Source organism: Melozone crissalis, unplaced genomic scaffold, assembly GCF_028551555.1.
Source record: "Melozone crissalis strain CALT ecotype California unplaced genomic scaffold, PUWL_Pcris_2 ptg000013l_1, whole genome shotgun sequence".
Taxonomy (NCBI): Eukaryota; Metazoa; Chordata; class Aves; order Passeriformes; family Passerellidae; genus Melozone; species Melozone crissalis.
This window is the reverse complement of record NW_026535791.1, coordinates 46,061,797-46,085,264: the sequence shown is the minus strand read 5'-3', so window position 1 is coordinate 46,085,264 and position 23,468 is coordinate 46,061,797. Positions and strand designations below refer to the sequence as shown.

General features: G+C 39.2%; 1 protein-coding gene across 1 annotated transcript in view; it reads right to left on the bottom strand.

Annotated features, from left to right (window-relative positions):
* Nucleotides 1–23,468, bottom strand: part of IL18RAP (interleukin 18 receptor accessory protein) — a 31,134-nt gene that overhangs the window by 6,028 nt on the left and 1,638 nt on the right. The window contains exons 4-10 of the mRNA XM_054271869.1: nucleotides 22,016–22,174; nucleotides 6,742–6,873; nucleotides 5,410–5,677; nucleotides 5,087–5,261; nucleotides 3,663–3,837; nucleotides 1,870–1,938; nucleotides 1,591–1,711 (exon numbers count right to left, since the gene is read on the bottom strand). Of these exons, the coding sequence (XP_054127844.1) occupies nucleotides 1,591–1,711; nucleotides 1,870–1,938; nucleotides 3,663–3,837; nucleotides 5,087–5,261; nucleotides 5,410–5,677; nucleotides 6,742–6,873; nucleotides 22,016–22,174 (1,099 nt within the window). The remainder of the gene's footprint in view (nucleotides 1–1,590; nucleotides 1,712–1,869; nucleotides 1,939–3,662; nucleotides 3,838–5,086; nucleotides 5,262–5,409; nucleotides 5,678–6,741; nucleotides 6,874–22,015; nucleotides 22,175–23,468) is intronic.

The following is a 23,468-nucleotide window of genomic DNA, read 5'->3' as shown; positions in this document are numbered from 1 at the left end:
GTAAGAAAATACTAACTAACATTGTAAGAAAACACTTTGATAAGCCTGAAGACTGAAAGGTTTATCCTTAATTCATCTACTCAGCAAAATATTTACCACTTGCCTAGTTTTCAATTTATAGTCCCTTTTACTTCTATAAGATTACTTGTGGTTTTCTAAGATGTAAAATATTCACCTGGCAGAAATGCAGAGAAATGAAACTTCAAAAAGGAGCTCCAAGAGAGAGCTAGCTGGGCAAAAGAATGAGCAGCTCAGCCTGTTGCATAAGGGTAAAAAGCCCAAAGACGGGATAGGCAAACAGAATAAGACAGAAATAAGGGACAGAAGTATAGGAAATGAAGAGGTAAATGAGGAATCCCTTCAGGGCTGAGTGAAGGATATGGGAAACAGATCTGTATCTGCAATCCCTCCAGAATACCCAGGGTTTCTGAGTTTCAGCATTCCCCTTTGAAAGCCACAAGTATAAGCATCTCTGGGTCATCCCAAAAGTCATCTCACATCATGCATCTGCAAAATGACAGTGTCCCATGGCTCTTCCTCTCTACCTCTGCTTCCTCAAGACATGTAGGAGTGAGCATAGGCAAGGATTCAACCAAAGTCTCTTGGGGATGTTTCATTTGTTGTTATTTTAAAAGATAAACAGAAACTCTATCCATGAAAAAAGCTAAAAACTTGTTAACAAGAATATTCCAAATCTAAACATTCTAAAGTTATGAAAATTCAATATCCAGTCTATCTCATGAGTGTGTATGATCTCATAATCCTTTTTTCCCCATATGACTCCTATTATGAACTTGATTTTAGCAGTGACAGCAGGGCTTTTGCTTCCCCCAGTGTACAGAAAGTTTACCCATGAAGTTGACTCGGGGCTGTGTGAAAAGCAGACTTGCCTGCATTGCCTCTGCTCTGTTGCTTGCCCAAGCTGAACACTGCGTTAGTGAATGAAAACAGGAAGGAAAGGGAAGTGCAATCACTACAAAGGCTGTCTCCAGGTCACAGGAAACTTTCCCCTACATGTTTCTTCTCTGCAGGGTCTGGTTAATTCTCACCAGGGAGAAAAACAAAATTCAGTGTCCTGAAATTCAGTTCTGCAAGCCCTCAGACCTGGTCTGTAACACCCCAATGCCTGTGACACACAAACTCCCTTCCATGTCCACAGGACTGTTTTGCTGATCTGATTCATTCCTCACTCAGAGACAGCTTCCAAAGGCAGATTGTGTGAATTGCTAGCAAGACACAACAGAGACTGTGCTTTCAAGAACACTTGAAAACAAGAATACTTGAAAACTACTCATGTGGGGACAGGCAACCAGGAGCCCTTCATGTTGAAGCTGTCTGTGAGCTAAGGTTTTAAAAAGAGCTAAGATTATGCAGTTTGAGTTCTTGATTTTATGGCCATCAATTTGTGCCTCTGCATGTGAAGGTCACATGCCTGTCCCTTGCTTGTGGCATTACTAGGTGAAAGAAAAGTGCCATCTAAAGTTTTTTCAATAAAATGTATTCAGTAAAGCTGTTACAGAAGGACTTATACAGCTGCTTGTGGTGGTAGTAACCCAGAATATTGGAAGGGATGGGGGAGAAGGTTCTCACATTGTTTCTTGATTCAATTTCTCATTTACATTTTCTTCGTTGTTTCGTTTCCATGTTACCCTCATTGGAGAAACTGTTTCAAACCCAAACTGTACACGACATTCCAATTCAAGTGGCTTGCCTGGAACAAATGAACACAGAATACAAATGCCTGCAGAAAATTATTCTCTTAAATAGCCTAGAAAGCAAAGCTGGTTTGCTTTCTCAAGATCTGTCATTATTTATCAATACCTCATTTAAATATTTTCATTTGCTTCTAGAGGAGGAATTGAAACTTACCAACTTCTACTTCGAGGATCACAACACCATTGGGATACAAAAGGTTTGGTGGATGAATAGTGTTTTTTGCTGCAATTAACAAGAATATCATTAAGTATAAAGTTATTGTCAGTGCAGAAAATCAAAGAAAATAACCTAAAATTTAATTTTTCAATATTTAGGTGGAATTTGGACACCTAAGTCCAAGAGAAGGACAACAAAATTTGTGTAGCTACTCAAACATCTGCTATCTCTATTATTTTGAGGCATTGTCCTCTTACATGAGCTGAGAAGCTCAGCAACTAGTCTGCACTTTAAATTATTTAGGATTAAAAAATTAGGAACCCCTCTTGCAAAACCCCTGAAGGGTGCAATCCTCGTACCAGTTCCCTGCCAAACCTTTTTTCATGCCCAGTAAGCATGAACAGAGCACATACACACCCCATTCACAAGCACAGATACTTGTACCAAAATAGCCATGTTGTTTTCAAAACTCAGGCTGCCAAAGGGCACAGATAATGATACCCACGGGTTGTACAATAATACCCACAGCTCTGATATTCTAGGAAAGTCCCATACTGCAGGAAATAGTGCCACACAAAACACCTTTTTGTTCTGGTTTTTTGTTTTGTTTTCTTTTTTTTAACCAGGTCACAGCAGAGAAATGTAGCACAGAATCACAGAACAAGCTGAGTTGGAAGGGACCCACAGGATCGAGTTCAGCACCCAGCCCTGCTCAGAACCATCCCCAAGGGTCACACTCTGTGCCTGAGAGTGTTGCTCAAACACTTCTTGAACCCTGTCAGGCTGGTGCTGTGACCACTTCCCTGGGGAGCCTGTTCCTGTGCCCAACCACCCTCTGGGTGAAAAACTAAAAAACCTTTTCCCAAAACCCGACCTAAACCTCTCCTGACACAACTTCAGACCCTTCCCTCAGGTTCTGTCACTGGTCACCACAGAGAAGAGATCAGTGCCTGTCCCTTCTCTTCCCCTCACATGGCAACCTCCAATGCAAGAGGGTCTCCCCCCAGTCTGCAGGGTTCTAGGGTAAGATGCATATCGTGCCTTTTAAGTATTTTTCTGACTGCTCTAGAAAGTGAGGGAAAAATACTGAGAAGGACAATGTGTTAGCTCAAATACAGTCAGATCAGAATAAAAGCAGAGCTAGTCCAAGCCTGCCTGGAGAATTATGTGGGAATAAAGCCAGAAGGAAGAGTGAAAGAGCAAGAGGTATTTTAAGCCACCACACAGAGATCTCACAGGTTGTTAAGACATGGTTTCCTGTTCTGATGGGATGGATACATTTTTCCCTTGAAGTCTTAGAAACAAATGCTTAAAATACCTGGGGGAAAAGGATCGCCTATTTCAGAAAAGTGCTGATTATCCTCATTAGACCATGACATGTCAGAGGAGTGTTTCTTCACTAGACCATAGAACCAGGTTGCCTCACTTGACATATTTCTTTTGCTCCTTAAATCCTGTTTTCCCTTTCACAGAGTGGCCTACCTTCCACCAGGATGCTGAGGAATAGTCCTGTGCTGTTTTCATACAGAAACAGCTGTACTGCATCCATACAGTTCAGGATATAGAATAGATTTATACTTTCCTACAGGACCTACTGCTATTACTATTGGATGTTCTAGTTGGCATCCCAAGATGTCCTCAGAATACTTGGAAGAGGATTTGAATGATCCTGTAGCTAATTCAGTTTATGGGTTTTCAGGAAAAGAGCCTGAACAAAAGACAGAAATAAACATAATAAAGAAAACATGTTTTACTTTAGATATTTTATTCTGGGTTATTATATTACTCACCAATGACTTCTACTGTTACTGCTGTTCTCACTGTCCAGTTGGTAATGTTGTCAGACAGAGTGTAATCACACACATATATTCCAGCATCTTTGTCATAGGTTGGATTCAAGTAGATTTCATTCTGCTTAAGCTTTAGGCTTGGTCTGCTTTTCCTGTATTTTATCTGGTGACCATCCTAATGAAAAATAATACCTAAGAATTAAAGTTGGTTTTTCCTCTTGCTGTTGTTGCTGTTACTAAATTATATTTTAGTATATTTGGACAGGATTTTCATGGCAGAAGGGCTAAACCAAAGTCTTTCCACTGAAGCCCAAAATGGGATGCATTAGGAGTCTGAGGACAATTTTCAATTATATTAAAAAATATATGAATAACCTGGATTTTTAAAAAATTATTTAAAATTTATGGTTGATGCATAAATATGAAATAATGAAGTTGATCTAAATTAAACTCCTATTACTAAAGAGTGACAAAAAGGATCACTTTTTCGATGGACTAGGTATTTTTTGTTTTGTTAAGAAATCATTTTGAAAATATTTTCAAGTTATTTTAGGAGAAGCAAACCATGAGTTTGGATGGCCTGAGGCTGAGGACACTGTCATTAATTTTAGAAGCATGAAAATGGTCTATTTTTGAAAAGAACCATTACTTTTCAGCTTAATACATTCATATTTCACCAAAACCAGCAAGAATTTTCCTTAAATCAAATTCCTGAAAAAATCCAGTAATGCAAATGTGTAGATTGTCCCCAGCTTCTGTGGGTTTCAGATCAAGATGTAGGTAAAGATAAACATCACTTAAAATTTTAAGGCAAATGGAGAATAACTTTGACTAGATCACAATTCTACTTGATAGAATAAAATAATGTAAATTATACCAGCAGAAAAGTAAACAATTGCAAATTTTAGTCATTTTCCTTTGCTCATTTATATAGGTTTGGGTGCTAAATTACTATCCTTACAAATACTATGTCAGTAGTGGTTCAGTAGAATAGTGTTTCATTTAAAACAGAAATCTTGGAAAGAACAATTTGAAACATTATTCCTAAAATAATTTTCTGTCTAACAAAGCCAGTTTTTCCTTGGTATATTGGATATTTTCAAAATTTGAAATATCAAAACAAAACTTAAAATGTTGCATTTCAATCATGTCAGTTTTGTAAAAAAACTATTTTAATTCTCAATTACTTCAATTTCTTAGATGAAGAGCGAGGATTTCTTGGCTTCTGTTTCCTATAATAATGTTTTGGGTGTGGCAAATTTCTTCAAAACTCTTCCTTAAATACTTGATATATATCAGTCCAAGATTCTAGTTTTGAGTTGAATTTCTTTGGCATTGCCTGCCAAAGAAGGGTTCAAGAACTATGGCTCATGACATTGACCAGACCTGAAGCTCCACCTCCATTCAGCAAGACTGACTCTTACCTTGTACCATTTCACATCTGGCTTTTTTGCGTGGTTGTAACATTTTGTCCCAGGACAGGTTATTGAATTTCCACTGCCAGCAAGCAGATATAGAATATTTGTGTCATGACCTGAACATTTTGCTGCCTGTTTTGTCTGAACATCCAAAACAATTTTGAGACATGGGATTTTTCCCCTGAGTGATGTTAAAAAAAAAAAAAAAAAAGTAAAGCAAAAAAAAAGTTAAACATTTAATACATAAACCAAACCAAAACAATAATTCTCCCATAGAAATAGAAACCTTTTACTCCTTTACTCCATTACTTTTTTGCTCCATTACTTACCATATCCTACAGATGTACACTCCAGAAGCACTGTCCCTTATTGGTTTAAACCAAAGTGCATCCCCTTGGAAAGTCAGATTTGAGCTTTCCTTGATAGCCTTCAGTGTCTCTGTATCTTTCTGGTGCCAGAACCATTTCACCTTATGTTGATTTAGAAGTGAGTTGTTATAAACATTGGTAGCATCTCTATCTGGCAAAGCACATTGTAGAACAAACTCCTCGCCATTAATTGCACGATACCATATTTGAGGTTCAACATGGGAACACCCTGAAAAGCAGGACAGTAAGATATCAGTACCATCTGAAAAAATGCAAAGCCATGGTGAAAAAATTAAAAATAAAAATTAGAAACAAAAATAGAACCTTACCTTTCTTATGTTGAATATTTCTTTGTGTGATCAGAACATGGACTAATAAAATATAAGTTTTCTCAGATATGTAATTTGCCAATGTTCTTGAAAATTCATTCCAAAGGTTTCCAAAGGTTTATTAGGCCTTTTTTCAAAAGCTTAATGTACAGAGTTTTTGTGATGTGTAGACTTTTGCATGTGTGCTAACCTGTTAAACCTCAACTGTGTAGAAAAGCAGATTCAGCTCTTCTCAATCTCCCCATATTAATGGAGAAGGGGCTGACATAAGCCTGAGGAAGCAGAACCTGCCCACCACATGCCCTTTTTAAGGTAAGATTGACAAACATTATTGTCTCACTGATATTTATAAATATTTATCTTCCTATGTTTCAGTCACTGTCTCTAAAATGACACAATTTTTTTAATTCTGAAAGGTGTGGTCAGCCACCCTAATGCCCATCCTGCCCATCAGTCTGTTGTGACCTTTGAAAGTACGGCAGGATTTCACCACAGCAGAAGGGAGGTCATGAAATCTGTTCCTCACCTGCCCACCTGGGAAACCCTTTACAGTTTCATTTTCTCTCTGTGCACTAAACTGGATCAAGCTCCTCTAGGTATGTTGTGTGTGTGGAAGGCTTTGATAAATCACTCTATTTCTGCTTTTGTCTTCCTTCTCCCCAGCCCCTGCTTCACTAGACCAGATGCTGGAGACCTAAGTCACAGATGTGATTCATTTTTTTCATTTAGGCCTCGGTAACTCTGCTTTACATTGATCCTTTTCATTGGGGAACTGATTTTTGAGTCAAATTTAGGGTAGCTTGTATTAGCAATACTTCAGAAGCTTGCAGAAAGGCTATTTGTCTGACACAAGCATGTACATGTGCAGGAAAAACACACAAAAGCAAGGAAAAAAATAAGATCTCCTTTTCTAAGTTTTCAGAAGGCAGCACAAACACCAAACATCACTGGAGCAGATTCTTACCTGGCAAGTTAATCTCTTTAACTTCTACCCCAGTGATAAATAGTGTTAGCATCCAGCACAAAGTGAGCATTATTTTCTTCATCAATTTTGGCTGATATTTGGAGACATTTTCTTTCAGAATCATCTTGCCTTCTGTAAAAGAGGAAAGCAGGGTGATTTTTTGTGAATAAGAGTCCAATAAAATAGCATATTTCATTGTGTACCTCTTTAAAACTTTGCAGACATTATTTCCTGCATATTTTGGTTTTTTTAAATGGGGTTTGCAGCACTTTTCCTGCTCATACTATTTCACAGAAATACAGGATGGATAATACTCAAGAATATGCAACAGTCTCTCTAAATACACCTTGCATAGAATTGCTTACAGATGGATTTCCAAGTCATACCTCCAACAATGCAGAAATCTGTTACCAGACATCTTTTATGAAAAATCCTTTCCTTAGGATTTTTCCTCCTGAGAAGCTGAGAGGCCTCAGGAACAAAATGTAAATAATAGTTATCTGCTGCTGTGGAATGCAACAGGTGGATCTGTGATTGGTCTCATGTTGGTTGTTTCTAATTAATGACCAGTCACTGTGAGCTGGCTCAGACAGAGTCCAAGCCACAAACCTTTGTTATCATTCTTTCTTTTTGTATTCTTAGCTAGCCTTCTGATGAAATCCTGTCTTCTATTCTTTTTAGTATAGTTTTAATATAATATATATCATAAAATAATAAATCAAGCCTTCTGAAACATGGAGTCAGATCCTCATCTCTTCCCTCATCATAAGTCCCCTGTGAACACAGTCACAGAACTCCACCTCTGGAATGAAAATGCAGATCCTTCCTCCTTTGATAGGAGCATGTTCTCTAACATGAGAGGTAAGATGCCAAACATCATCAGCCTTCAGCTAATCCTGCCTATTGGCAACAGACTGAGACAGCAAAAATGGCACCAAAAAATCCATGGAGTGCTGTTGTAGCTTGAAGGTCAACAGGCCCAGATTAGATTCCTTTGGGATTAAACCAAATCTGAAGTTGTGCTGCAGCTGCAAATGGCATTGAGCCCATGTGACAGAAGTAAAGCCCTCAAAGTATGTCCTGTATGGGCACATGTCCCAAGAGACGTGCTCCTAGTGGGCTTTGTTACCAGCCAAAATGGGCATACTTAGGATATCTACTAGGGCCAGCAGAGCAACCTAAAGCCCCTTCTCCTCCTCTGTGGTGTACCTGGGTGTGCAGCATCAGGCCTCACTTTTGCAGTGCAAGGCTGTGCTGCACTGCTTGAACAGCGGTGGCAGGGCCCTGCTGAGAAGGGTAACACCCACACCAGCATTAGGGACCAGCTCTGTGGGCTGCCCTCTGGGACTGGGAGCACCCAGGGGATTTGGAGCAGGTCCACAAAACACTCAGATGCATCAGACCTCAATGTGACAGTACCCTGTACATAGTGAAACCCCAAACCATATTATTATGTTTTCCCTCTTCTGCTAAGAAGTCTGATCTGCATCCCATAGCCTTCTCAGCCACACTGAATATGCCTAGTGTGCATATTCCACAGCCATGGCTTAACCTGGGTATTTAGTAAGGACATACCCAATGCCCATGACTGACATGTCTGCAGCATCTGCTCCAGGAGTAAAGGGGCAGTGCCTGGTTCAGGAGCAAAGCACTTTGCTGCTGTTCAATTTGCACAGCTGTGCGTTGTGCAACAGAGTCCTCGAGGGTTTTTTTTCCTTTCCTTTGACCACAGAGTGACTCCACATTTGCAGTGCTGTCAGAGAGGCACTGAGTCAGCCCAAGGGAAAAGCAGAGAGGTTGGGGAAAAGTTAGTCCCTTGTCTGTTGGCACCTCATGCAAATCAGACACTGCTCATACTGGTTAGAATCAGCAGAGCCTCCAGTGCACACTGAGCTACAGAGAGAGCTGATGAGAACTCCCACACAGCACTTTTCCAGGCAGCTGTCTTGTGCAGAGGGGAGAACTTTTAGTCACCATTCTCTTCAGAATGTCTCTATTCCTTGCAAGTGAATGATCTATTTTTATGCTCAGAAGCCACAGGAAGTAAGTGAACTCATTTGTCTGACCTCATCCTGGTTCTTTGTTACAGGTTGGCTGCTAACTCTTATCACCCCACATATTTTTTAAAATCATCCTGAAAGTCCATGTCTCTATGTATGTCTCAATAAAGTGAGTTTGCTACCAGCACTGGGAAAAAGCCCTCAATAAGTTTATCCAGCTTTTTTATCTGGTGCAAAAGATGAATGGTTCCTGACTCTCAAATCTGGGTTTAAGACATGTGTGAAGACCTTGCTCAAGGCATTCACTGAGGCTGCATCTCTAGCCATGTTAATTGTGTATAAAACCAAGAGTGGTGTTTTGAGTTATGTCATCCAGCAGCCCACATGGCAAGGCCTGCTGGTGGGGTATCAATCAAGACCCAAGGGCCTTTTGTGTGGTTCAGTGCTGTGATCCTTGAGCAGGTGAGCAGGAGTTGCTGCTGTCAAAAGCAGAGGAGCAAGCACTGATCTCTTCATTCTCATGACCAGTAACATGGCTCAAGGAGACAAAATGAAGCTGTGTCAGGGGAAATTCAGGTTGGATATCAGAAAATTGTTCTTTACCCAGAGGATGGTTGGGCACTGGAACAGGTTCCCCAGCGAATTGGTCACAACACCAAGTCTGACAGATTTCAAGAAGTGTTCAGACAACACTCTAAGGCACATGATGCGACTCTTGGGGTGTCCTTTGTAGGGCCAGGAGTTGGACTTGGTGATCCTGATGGGTCCTTTCCAACTCAGCTTATTCTATGATTTTATTATCTATTTCTCTGTCCTCTGCACTCCACTTGACCCCAGGAAAATGGACCAGTCTCTCTCCTGTGACAGTTCTGGTCCTTCCTGGTGACTCATTAAGCCACCTGTGAATCTGTTAAGCCACCCGTGACTCTGTTAAGCCACCTGTGACTCTGACTCTGTTAAGCCACCAGAAGCTGCCTGACCTGGCACAGGATAAGCAGTGCAAGTATTTACTTCCCAGCTTCCCATTTGTGTGTAACTGGGGACATAAAGGCAAATGGAGTGAAGCTACATGAAGTGACTGTTCACAAAGCATTTAATAATGCCAGTGATGTATAATCTCTTTGTTCTGCAATTTGCTGTCATACTAATGATACCTTCTTTAAGCTCCAAAAAGTCACCACAAAGGAGTGCCAAAGGGAAGGTTGACTAATGAATCTTGCAGTTTTTGTTAGCAATCTTTTCAGTTTTTCTGTTGTCTTTAGCTAGGCATGGGAAAATACACAACTGCTGTTTTGAGGATTTTTCTGTTTTGGTTTTGGTTTGTTTTTTTTTGGTTTTTGGGGTTTTTTTGCTAACTGATAACATTTTTAGTAGAGAATCTTGTAATCTTTGCATTTTTATAGTGTTTAAAAAGTATGGTTGGATGTGAAATTAATCATTGTCATCTTGCAAGTGTGCTTGACAGGAAGAGGGAAATTCACAGCAGAAGCAGACAGCAATCAGCATTCAGGTGCATTTGCACTTCAGGTGCACTGAGGTGATTCAGTGACTCAGTTTACTCAAGGACTCATTTCTCTTTATCAGTATCTACCAGAGAAAGAAAGGACTCTACTCCAGGCAACTTGTTATCAAAAGTCTCTCCACCTTCTCCTGCCATGTACACATCCATATTATCATATCCTTTGTCTAGGAATTTAAAGTGCCACCTAATTGGAAAATATCGTATGTGCAAAGGAAATTCATGTGATCTTCACATAATTTCTTGTGCTAAAAAAATGCAAGTGAAAAATAGGAATTGTATTATATTGCCTATGTTTCCACTCCTAAAGTACTGTTAGAAGAATAGAATAAATTTCTATTTCATAGAGTTTTCACAGTGTTAGAATAAGCTGAGTTGGAAGGGACCTATAGGGATCATCAAGTACAACTCCCAGGCCTTTTTAACTCTGTCAGGCTTGGTGCTGTGCCCAGCCACCCTCTGGGGTGAAGCACCTTTTTTTAAGATCCAGCCCAAACTTCCCCTGAAACAACTGAAGGCCATTCCCCCGGGTCCTGTCACCGGTCATCACAGTGAAGAGATCAGTAGTACACTGTGATGAGGTCTCCTTTCACCGTCTTCTTCAGCTTTTTACATAAAATATAAGCAAAAAAACCAAAATCAGTTTCTTGAGAGCTGTGCCAAGTTTCACAATATTTCTAGAGTCTAGTAGAGAGTGGCATACCACAATCCTACCATCATACAATTCTGATTCTGATGAAAATCCCTTCACCATCAAAACTACCAATTCCTGTGCCTTGCATTCAACTTATATCAGTGGAAGGGCAAGCATAATCTGATTCTAGGACTAAGATTAGTAATAGCCACACAGGAGTTGAAGAAAGCTTATCTTGCCTACAAAATGGAAAAGGATATTTATTGAAGCTAATTACTAAGACACTACTCTTTGCCTGACCAAGCAATTAAAGCAAATTTACTTTAAAATGCACATTCAAAGGCAATAAAATGAACTCACCTTGCGCGGATAGGGTAGGGAGGGCTAAAATCTAAAGCTAAGAAATATAATTTTTAAAAAAATTATCTCAAGATCTTACTTGCACATCCTACCCAACATGGTTAAGAATTGTGGTTAGCTCTAGCTGTGCACTGTGTTGAATCTGTTTCCTTTACAGGAATTTCCTCTACCTCACAGTCGTCATCCCTTCCTTTCTTAGTTTAGTTGCACTATGTCGAAAATTTCTGGGTCACTTTCTTGTAAAAAAGAACAGAGGAAACACCTCCTAGTAAGAGATCAAAGGTTCTTGGGTTCTAAAATCTTCTACTTGCATTGTGTGCAAAATTGTGTTGGATTTTTTCAGTTTGCTTCATTTAAGAAGGATAATGTTTCCTTTCTTTTCTTTTTCCATATGCTGTTTTTAGACAGTTCACAAAAATCTGGAATACCTGAGATTTACCAGATTATTCCAATATACAATAATATTCACAGTAAGAATCGAGTTCTCCTGACCAATAATGTCCCCAGCTGCCTTCCCCACCCACTGTAAGTGGGAGCTGGTACCTCCCATCTGTGTCCTCCTATTCAGCCTCACTAGTCAGCCAAACACAGCCTTGGCAGAGAGGGAAGAGAAGCCCTGCTGAACCTGAGCCATCTGTGACTTGCCCCCGTTGGACCTGCTGGGAAGGCAGAGCACTTCAGCATACACAGTCCCACACAGTCCTGCCCCTCTTTCAGGCTTCCTGCTTGCATGTAAAACCCAAAAAACACTGACTGCACAGTGACCCAAACTACACAAAAGCATGTGAGAGCACATTGCCATCAATTCAGATCCCAATGATCCCTATTCAAATAGAGGATATGTAAATATTTGTCCATCAGTGTGCAACAGACTTGTTTCAAGAACAGTGGGACTTGTTTTTGTTTTCTTGTGTGAAGTTCTCTATCTGTACTGTATATTGGGTCAATCACTCTGTTTCCACAGGAAGGTTAGAAAGGCTGTTTGTTTCACAACAAGGCATTTCAATGTTGCTTCTGTTTATGCACACATTCCTTTATGCAATAACCAGTATTAATGCTTGATTCTGTTGGGTTCTGAGCATTTCTAGCTCTCTGCTTATTCCAAACCTGAGCCCACTGATGATCAACCTTGGTGATTGTCTCCTAAACTATAGTCAATGTTTTGCCCCATGGCAAAATACATGTTTGATTTATGAATTAAAAAAAACCTCCAATTTATCTCTAAAAATTTCAGTAGAAAGAATTAACTTTTGAAGGTGTCCTCTCTGACTGAAAAAAAAGCACTTCTGTTCCCCCTTCACTTAAAGGAATTACAGAGTGCAACACAGCTAAAGTCAAAGCCCTTCTTTCAAACTCAGATTATCAGAAAAAAATAGCTCTTTCACAGAGATGCATCTTAAAGACATAAAATATACTTCGTTCATTTTGAGTACAAATTGTCATAGAGTCCAAGGCTTACCAAAGTAAAAAAATTAAGCCTAACAGTCCAACTATTATATCAGAAATGCATTTTAGAAATACAGTAGAAACACCAGCCACACAGAGTTTTGAAAGCCACATTACCAGAATTCTGAGTGGTATGTCATGCTGGTTACCACACTGGATGAAAATCTTACACATAGCACCAAATATTTGGCTAAGCCACTTCTCCAATTCACCCTTTTGTCTTCTATAAAAATAATATAGACACTAAAAAAGCAGCCTCACACACTTGCACTTCCAAGGGTCATATTTATCTTTGACTTCAAGGCAAAGTGCATAAGGAAGAGGGTAAAGAACCACTCCAGAATATCCTCCCCGCCCTCTCCTCCCTTTTACTCACTTACCTTCCCACTCTGCTAAAATTTAGCATATTTTATGCTATATCTCCAGAAAATTTTATCTCCCCACCCCTGTGGAAAGTCAAGTTTGGGAGCTTTATCTTACCTTGTCCATCTCATTTCTACTCAAGTGGGGAAAACCTACCATCTCAGTGTGTATGCAGTGTAGTCTTATAGTGCTGAGAAGATTAGGGGTTTTTTACTATTCTGACACTATTCTGGCTTGACACATTTACACATCACCTCCTCCTCTGCCCAGCTATGGTTAACACCTAGTGGGTAGGAAATTTCCCACTCCAATGATCTTCTACAATGAGTCAGTGGTTCTGCTGTTGCAGGAGGTGTCTGAACAATGTTCAAACATGAATCTCTGCCCATTTTGTACTAGTTTATGCACCTTGTGAAATAATATACAGTCACAGGTGGTTTCTGGAACTTGTGGGTAATTGTGAAATAAAGGAAGGTGGTGTCAGTTACCATCAATTTGCTGCACTACAGTGAATTCTCCCTTGGGCATCAAGGACTAATGTCTAGAGCCACAAAGGTACTATTAATATACTAATGACTGAATAGCCACATACCAACAGAGAAAAAGCAAAGCAAATTCTCATCATGCAAGCCTTTCAAAAGTTTTAACTCTCACAATTCTTAGCAGTTAATTAGAAAATATTGTCTAGCACCTCAAATTCCATGACAATTCCTTCTTGCCTTCCATGATAGCCCAGCCCGCTTACTGCAAGCCAAGAACCATAAACCTGACAGAGGTGACCACTGCCAAATTTTTGGTTTTCTTTCAGAAATTTACAGGAGACCTTACTCTTATAATGGCTTTAAAGCCTACCATATATTTATTCAAGGACACATCCTTGTATGCATATTATTCCTTAGCTTGAACAGCTCTTCTTTCTAGTGCTTTTTTTTTTTCCTGTATGCATTTGGTAACAATTCCTTTCCCTGGTCATTTTACCAACCTAGGCAATTAAAGTATTCTAGGACGCCTTTTCATGGCTCCCCTGCTGACCCTCAATGGCTCTGCCTCACAGGTCTCAAGGTCTTGTTTCATTGGAAGCAATTCACTGGTATTTGTCTTTCCTTCATCATGCTGGAAGCTGGAGATACTCCTGAGATCGTCACAAGTTTTCATTTCCAGTGTACGAGTTCCTTCCTTGTAGATGAATTTTTGTTGCTAGTTCATAAAGGGAGTATCTTCCTTATGTACTACATAAATAAATATGTTTAATAATAAATAACTAGGTTTAATGTGTGGCTTATCAAACCAATATGCACAAATAGAGATGTTGCTGTCACAGCTGAGAGCTAAATATTTACTTTCAAGGCTCCTGAAAGATGAGGTCTCGTAATGAGGTCTCATAATGAAGTCCTCAAGAGATCTTTTTGCTAGTGATTGTATGTATGTATACTACCTGCTCTTCAAAACTAGACTCAGTTACTTCTGAATTTGCCCAACGGTTTCTAAAAAGTCGGATTTGTACAGCATTACAAGTAACTTTGGAGCCTCTTATGGAACAGCATTCCTTCACCATAGTCAAACCCCCTAACACAGCTACAATTTTCCTGCAATGAATAGAAAAGAGTTTTGTAACCTTATAGTAAAATGAGATCTCCAGCACACCACTGAAATTGTCTTAGTTATGGTAGTGGCTGAAAGCAATACAGCAATAATCCATAAATCTATTTTATTGTCTTTAAGAAATACCTTAAGGCATCAATGTACTGAACTCTTATTATTTTTGTATTTGATAGGTTACAAGCAAAAAACATATTACACTGGACTGTCTTTATGAATTACACATTATTTCTTACCCATCATACCCAGATGGGAGATCAAACAGTAAGAGACAAAACCCTGTAATGACTTTTTTATATATTTAGCTGACAAAACAAACAAACAAAAAAATACTATTGTGGCCTAATTGCAGCTGCTTTTGCTGAAATTCAGAAAATTTGGACTGCTGAACTACAGGAAGCTGTAAGTTGTGGATACTGCAGAAATCTTGGTAACTGCTGCTTCACCCAGACACGCAATCTAATTCTACTTCAGAAAATTATTTCCCAAAAAATGCAATCACATTTGCTTTTACAAAATATTGAATGCTTTTTAAGTACATCACAAGCATCTCATTACGAAAGGCAACAAACATTCTTAAAGCCTACAAGCCACTTTCAAACATTCTTAAAGTCTGCAAGCCAGACCATAGTTGTCTCTAAAAAGAAAGTGACTTTTTTTTATTTTCTCTGAGAAATCAAGATAGAAAAGAACAACTTCAATATATAACCACAGTTCTAGAGTAACCCTCCAGGTCAGAAACATGCATCTATCTTCATAACTGCTAATCTCTGTTTTCTATCCATTTTCAATTATCTGAGGAATCAATCTACTGAATTCTGAATGTGAGACATAAAATTCTGGACCATTTTGCATAAATCAACTATGTACCCTTACATAGGGTACTATGTACTCCCTTAAGGTGTGAGACGTCCAGTGAACACTAACCTCACCCTGCACACGCAGGAGTTGTGTTCTCAGAATCTGTTGGAGCCCAGCCCTTCTGCAAATCTCCTGTTTTCATTACAACCGGGACAGTGGTGGAATTGATAGGATTTGTCTTTATGCTTGGATTCGGAGTGACACAGCTGCTTAGGAGGGGGAATTTATTCCTGCTTCACAAGTTCTACGTCTCCAATGTCTCTAAAGAATGCAGATGGTCATGAAGGAACAGAAGCACTTATAGTAGGAAAAAACCCCTTGAACTGACAAAATCTTTGCAATAATCTCCCTTATACAGTACTACCCTACAGCAATAATGCACAATAGTCCTAATTCTTCCTACAATTATGTTACAATTATCAATAGACAAGAAGAGTTCTTTGATACTGTTTTGCTTCCAGCCTATATTGTGTCTGGTAGAAAGTGGTCAACCAGCAACACAAAAAAATGCACAGACAGACCATGCTCTCACACCCAGTTACTATGGTATAGTACACAGAAAGAGAGACAAGAAATTTCAAGACTGGTGGCTTGCAACAGCTGTCTCCTTACTGATCCCATCTGTGTTCACCTCAGGGAAATTACATATTTCAATAGCTTTTTTGGATTTGGATTTGTTTTAATCTTCCTAAATTACAAATGAGACATTTGTTGCTTGTGATCTAACCACACTTGCTTTTCTTGCAATTTTTCTTCATACCCTAAGTTTGATTTTTGACTCTTGCTTGTGATGGTGCATCCCTCCCCCCAGCCCCTCAGGTCACACTCTGAGCTGAGAAATGTTCAGTAGGCCTCGGCCTTGAACAGCACCAGAGTCGAGCTCTCTTGAGGAAAGTTTCCAACCCAAATCGTGGCTAGGATGGGATATTACCATGACTAAAGCTCACTCTCTTGCAAACCTGTATAAAGGCAGTCCTGATTAGGACCCTTTGAGCTCTCCAGGAGCACAGTGGGCTGCAGCCAGCAGCCTCCCTCTCAGAGCCAGTGAACTCCCAGCTTTGCCACACTTGGAGGATCACTGGGCAATGGCAGATGCTGGGCTGAAACCCCCACTCCTCGAGGCTCAACCCTTTGTCCATTGAGAAGATCCAAAATCATCTGATGGGAGCACTTCACTGAATTCAAGGGGCATTTTTCACAGAGATATCTGATACATTCTTCTCCAGGTCTGCGTGCATGCAAGTGTGAATATTTAATAGCAAATGCGCTATGAATGTTGCTCTCCTAAAAGACTTAAGTTGGTAAGCTAGGCTTGTAAATGAGTTACTGTTTTGCTGCAGTAAATTCTATGTAAATCTTTTGTTAAATTGTTTAATTTAAGCTATCAATTAAGTGCTTTTAAGTGCTGTTAAACCTTTTGGCCTAAACTGTTGATCAAGACTGGATAAGTTTAGCTGTGGCTCTGAACCTTGTACCTAAATGGGAGCATCTTCCTAATTCCTTTTTATCCTTACCTTTTCCTACCCTAGCTCTTTTCTTCCCCCCACTCCCCCTCCAGCCTCCTCATAGATAATTTTTGGGTTGATTTTGGGGTTAGATTGATTGATTTTAGATTTTAATTTGATTTTTTCTGTGTGCTTTAGCTGTCCAGTAAGTAGTAGAGTGAACCTTGCCAATTAATTTTTTCTCCCTTTCACTTTTATAATAAATCTACTTTTGCCAATACATATGTCAGTGATTCTATAAGCAACCTTAAAACACTCATTCATGATATTACTTGTCTAGCTGCAGCAAAAATGGAAGCCACAGATGTGGAGAAGGAGAAATATAGTTTTATTAAGTGCAAAAGTGAAGAAAAGACACAGTATAAATCGCTGAAATGACCCATTACCTCAAAAAAACTATCATGTGAATTCACTTATACATAATGAGGCAAATCATTAGAACTACAGTCTATAAAGGTAATATTAGCAGTTCCTTTTCTCTATGGACTGGCAAACAAAAATCAGGCATTTCCAAGGTCTGATTAATGTCAGTAATTCAGGATATAAGAGCAATAAGAACAATACTATCTGGCATTAGTATGAGTATGTATATCCTTAATTTCCCTTGTCCTCCTTTACCACTGCATCATGGGCAGTGAGGATCATCTATAAAGTGTCATGATACCTCTCTGTGCAAAAACACTTCCCCTTTTACAGATGTTGAGTCATTCAATGTGCATCTGCTTTGCTGGCATTCAGAAAACTTGGGAGTTAATGCCATTTAGCTTTCAACCTTCCTTATGTATAATCTTCTGTTAATCTGTAAAATCTCAGGGCAGACAAATTCTGTATGGTGTCACAGGCTTTAGGGTACATCTTCATGAGGTCTAGCAGGTATATGCAGTCATGTTGTCTCTCCAAGCTGAGGTGAGGGGGCATCCATGGCAAATTCAATTTCAATTTATAGTAGCTGATTCTCATAGAGGGTAGGCTTGGTCCAGAGCTATTAACAAACCATGGGCATCATCCATAGTCACGTGTAGTAAAACACATTTGACATGTAATTTGTTAGGCAATACTTTGATGACAGTATATGAAAAACTACATGGCTGAGGAGAAAGTTTAATAATTCAATTAAGTATTAGGAAATTTACTACCACTTCTATAAGATCTTTGGCCAGAAAATTGATGTGCCTGGTATGTCTGATGGCATTTCTGTGCTGACAGAGATTGTTAAAACTTTCTGTGACTAGAAAACATGGGAAACACAGGTAAAGAAGGACTGAACATTGTGAAAGATTTGAGATTTGGAATGTAAAGGCACACATCTCCAGAGGAGTAATCCTCATCAGTAAAAGCTTACACCAGAGAATGGCTTTAGCCTATGAACCACATTTACATAGCTCTTTAGTTGTCTGACAGAGAGGAGACCTCCTAGAGCTGATCTGAAGGTCCCTATGGATGTTTGCTTTATTTATTTGTTCCTTTTCCATCTACCTGTTTACCTGGCAATAGTGTTGTCTCCATTTTGGAAATCTATACTTAACCTTTTCTTTTATCTAAACATCTTCCAGGAACAATGTGTGATCAAAGGGTATTTGACAAACAATGTTTCATTCCCATGAAACTTGAGACATTGTCATGACACCCAACACTTGGATTTTCAAGTGCACTGAGAAGGTAATGGAGCTCCTCCACCTCCATGAGTTAAGTGGCACTGTAAAAGAGATGCCTTCTCAAAACCAGCAGTAATGGCGTGCAAAGCAATGACAAGATTGGGCAGAGCCTTGATGATCTCCTAGCAACCTGACAGAAGATCTTCCAAAATTATTCTCCCTTGATTCTCCCCACTGATGCTAGGAGGAAATATGGTTCCATTTTATCCAGGAATTTATGTGAGCTTGGTATCTTCTGTCAGGCAGCTAACAATAAGGGAGGATTAGCATAGTTTTGAATAACTCTTCTAACATTGTTTTAGAAACTAATATTAAGACAAGAGTTCCAAAGCATTAGGAGTGTGTATACACACCAGAGAACTCATTTTCACCTAATTCCCCTACATGCAATAGCTGAAGGCAGCTCAGGGTATAACAGAATCATAGAACAGGTCTGTTTGGAAGGGACCACAGTGGGACACCTGGTCTGACCTCCTGCTCAAGCAGGGTCATCCCAGAGCATATTGCACAGAATTATGTCCGGTCAGTACTTGAATATACCCATTGAGGAGGACTCCACAACCTCTCTGGGCATTGGTTCCAGTGTGGTATCAGCATACATTAACAAAATACCATTATTTCTATCCCACCCCCCTCTTCTCCCAGTCAGAATGAGCATTTTGCAATCTTCTCAGTGAAATAGGATGTAAACAGCCTTTATCATACCTTCAAATGATTCCCCGTTGTAGACCATGTACGATTCAGTAGTAAATACTGTTAAACCATCCAAAATTGCCCTAGTTTTTATAACCTCCCTTTTCTCTGTTGGTTTGGGGTTTTTTCTACTTGATGTTGCCCAAAGCCTGCATGCCAAGCTCCTTAAGGCAGGAGCTGTTTGGGTCTACTTACAATCCTTAGAAAATACAAAAATATAAAACAAAGAGCATGCTAATAATAAAAGATTGTAAGTACTGGTTTATTTATTGAAGAGCCTAAAAAGTATATGCAAGTAAAAATAGTATCATTCTACATCACTGAAAATCATGAAATAAAAATGTTTTTCATTGTGCTTCATGCCATGTGCTAAGTCCTAAGCAGAATGAAACTTCTGCTCCTTGTGCAGATTGCTGAGGAAACCTTCTCTGGGATAGGATTTCTCAGTTGGGGTTGACATCCTGGCCACTGCAGTGACTTCTGCATTCTTCTCAGATCTCAGAGCTGGCCTCTTAATCAACTATTTCCCAAAATATTAGATTATTTAGTTCTACTAGTTAGAAATACACACAGTTTTCTGCTACACCTTCAGTCTCCAGAATTGTTATACGATTGCATTAAAGTCACAGCCCTCAGTCCAGGGTTGAGCAGTTTCTGAGCCTGAGTCAAGATTACTATAGTGCCCTTTGGTCTTTGGCTTGATAGGCTTTGCTGGCATCAGGTACCGAAGGTTCTTCCAAAATCTGGAATTCACGGGAAGAGATTTATCTTTTTTCCATTTCACCACCCTCTTTGATGGTAAAAGTGACAGTGATTCTGGCAAGAAATTGTAGTCACTTATAGGCATATATTCAATTAATATGATCTTAGTTTTTCTTTCAACTAGAGCTTTATGCAGTCCACTCTCAAGTTCATATATGGCTCTGTCAGAAACGTAGTTCTGGCTCAGTATAATGATTAATCTTCTGCTTTTATCAATGAATGAGTGGATATCATCAACAAGTGCTGCAAATTAAAGATAAATTTATTGTTATATTAAATTGAAAGGATAGGGACCAAATCACCTTATCTTTTAAATTCACATACATACCAAAAATGTGCCTCTTATAAAGTGACAGCGTGTAAACATCCTGCACTTATGAAGATATTAATATGTATTAAATATTAGGAGTCTCCAAAAATTAACTCAGGTATGGTGAAAGATTGTTCTCTAGAGCAGACATAAATCTACTTATCATCTCCATCTACCCTAGACTGCTGTCTGGCAGTAGTCACATGGACAGAAGGCCACAGCAAAATTAGGTTTCCCCCAACCAGACATTTCTTTGCTCTTTCCTCATAGATACCATTCGAGTGATTCCACAGAAAGGCACAAAGAGCAACTTCTCTCCAAGTATTTTGTAACCCGGGGGTTACACCTTCCTTTATCACACCAAACACCCAAATCTATTTCCAGTAATCCAGGGCTGAGAAAACCAACATGTGATGACAAAAGAAGTGCCAACTGTGTTTTAGATTGATGACTTTTGGTATGAAAAGTGATGAATGAAAGTGAATGGTGATACCCTTTAAATATCAAATTGAATTTTCATTAACAGCTTCCAGTGCTTGTTTTAACACCATGGGACAGAGTCTACATAAACCAGAGATCTAGAAAGCATGACTTGTAGAGAAAGGCAAAGCAAACCGCAGAACTATCCTATGCAAGAGAAAACTGAGGGTAAAAGGAGGGTATGACCAAGGTTATTACAACACCAAAGGCTCCTGTACAAAGAAGGAAATATTCTATTTTATGTGTTCACAATGGACCAGACCAGAGAAAAGGAAATAATCTAAAACTATTGAAAGAATCCGACTGCACACTTCAGTAAACAATTCTTTAATACTTAAAGAATGAGAATCAGTAAGAAGAAAGGGCTTGGAAGAGCTGTGGCTTCTCTCAGGATAGAAAAATTTGCCAGGAATAGATATAAAGGGACAAGATCCTGGTTAATGAAGGAGGCTAACTGATCCTCTTGTTCTGTGGTTTGCACAATGAAATTTCATTCCTCAGCTGGATCTTTCGACTAAATGGAAACTCATAGTACCTTTTATCCAAGCAAAAGGCAGATGCCAGATACATCCATAGGCCAAACAAAATTCCATTTCTTATTTCTATTTTTTTATGGCACCCATTTCATTCAGAAAATGGTTTCAACCATCACGCTGAAGATATAGCAAACATACAAGTTGCCTAAGAATTACTACTACCAGAGTCATCAGCTGCTCTGTGCAATAAATGTGAGTTCATTCATTGGCCTTCAGGAAAAGCAGAGCAAAAGCACTATTACTGGGAAATATGTGATATCTTCTGTGTCCTCACCTTAACCTTCTTGATGCTTGCTCTTTGATCTTTTCAACTTGATTCTTTGCAATTAGTGATTTATGAGTGCATGTGCAAGGGTATATGAATTCATAAATATAACTATAAAACATGTAAAATGTTTGCAACCAAACTTTGCACGCACACAGTCCAGATTAAATGAAAAATGTAACCTTTCAATGCACAACACATGACAGAATTCCTTCTAATTATAGACTTCTACCTTGCTGTGAAAACTATGAGCCTACTTAATGAAAAGAATATTCAATGCACTTACCTCCTCCAGGGAATACATCCCTCTCAAATATGCATAACTTGTACCCAAAGTTTTCTTCTAATATCATGGGCAATACCTTCAAAGCAAATTCTCTCTCTTCTTCAGTAGGAGAAACACAGTCTTTCAGGTAAGACACAAATGCATCATACTCTTTTCCATCTGAAAATAAATCAACAATTGTTGCCTTGTTATCAACCATCAGAAATCCAGTATCTGATTCACCATTCTGGTTTTCAAGCTTAGTATCTCCATGGTAAAGCATCTAGAAACCCCTGATCTTTCTTCTGAAGACTTTGAAGACTCTTCAAAAACTCTCCTTCAGATTAAAAAAAAAATCCTGAAGAAATTTAAGGTTGATACAAAAGATTCTGATTGCATTTGGAAAATGCTTGAAAATATTTCCTTTCTGCATTAAGGTGCTTTTTAAATAAAATCAGATTAATTTAACCAATTAATGTCACATCTGTGAAAATCAAGATATGAAGGGAAGCAAAAAAGATATCTGTAAACTGAAAAAATTGCTGTTCAAGTGATGTTGCAGATTTCAACATTTATTGTATATTGTGTCAAAGAGTATCAAGTGGAATGGGCACCAGTAAAAGAGAGAACAAACGATTTAATTACTTTTGTTATGAGAGTATGCCATGTCTGGTCTGGGTTGGGGCACTAATTTACAGACAGAAAATCAAAGACCAATCCAGAGGCCAGGTCCACCACACTGCCACAGAGCAACTACCAGGACTGATACACCAGCACACATGGCTTTGCTTCTGAAACTGCACTTCTTTGCTTCCCTTTCTGAATGCTTTACTGCAGGTAGTTCGTAAGAGAGAGCACAAAGTAAACACCGTGAAACCCCACACCTTCAAGAGCTCCAGGAATAGGAAATCCATTGCCTAGTATCCAACAGGCAGCTCCTCCAGAGCAGCACAGTCCAGGTTCTCACAGACCCTCTCTGAGTGAATGTAAGTCACTGTGGTAGCTGATATCAACCAGTAGATAATAACACTGGCAGGCATAAATTACATCCACCCATTATCCGAAAATCTCCAAGCATTGCAGTTTATTCAAGTTATATTCAAGCTGATTTAGAGACCAAGAAAGACCAAGAAAATCAGACCCATATATACAGCAAGTTTTGTCATCACAATTTTCAGAAAAATCATTCCTAAAATTGAGTAATTGTCAGGTTTGCTTGCTGTGAAGGCCACAGAGCTGCTGCCTGGTAAGATACTGGTAATGTGCACTCCTGCTCTCCTGAAGTGCGTCAGTGAGGTGAAAACAAATTTGGGTCAGTCTGTCCATCTGAAAACTCCAGAGTGCTCAGCCTCTTCATGGATAACTGAAAACCTTCATGGACAACTGAAAATTTCTCCACCCCTGTCAACTTTTGTGATGAAGAACAGAGCAGAACAGAGCTCATCTGAACAGCATCCAACCATGTCCCTTCCAC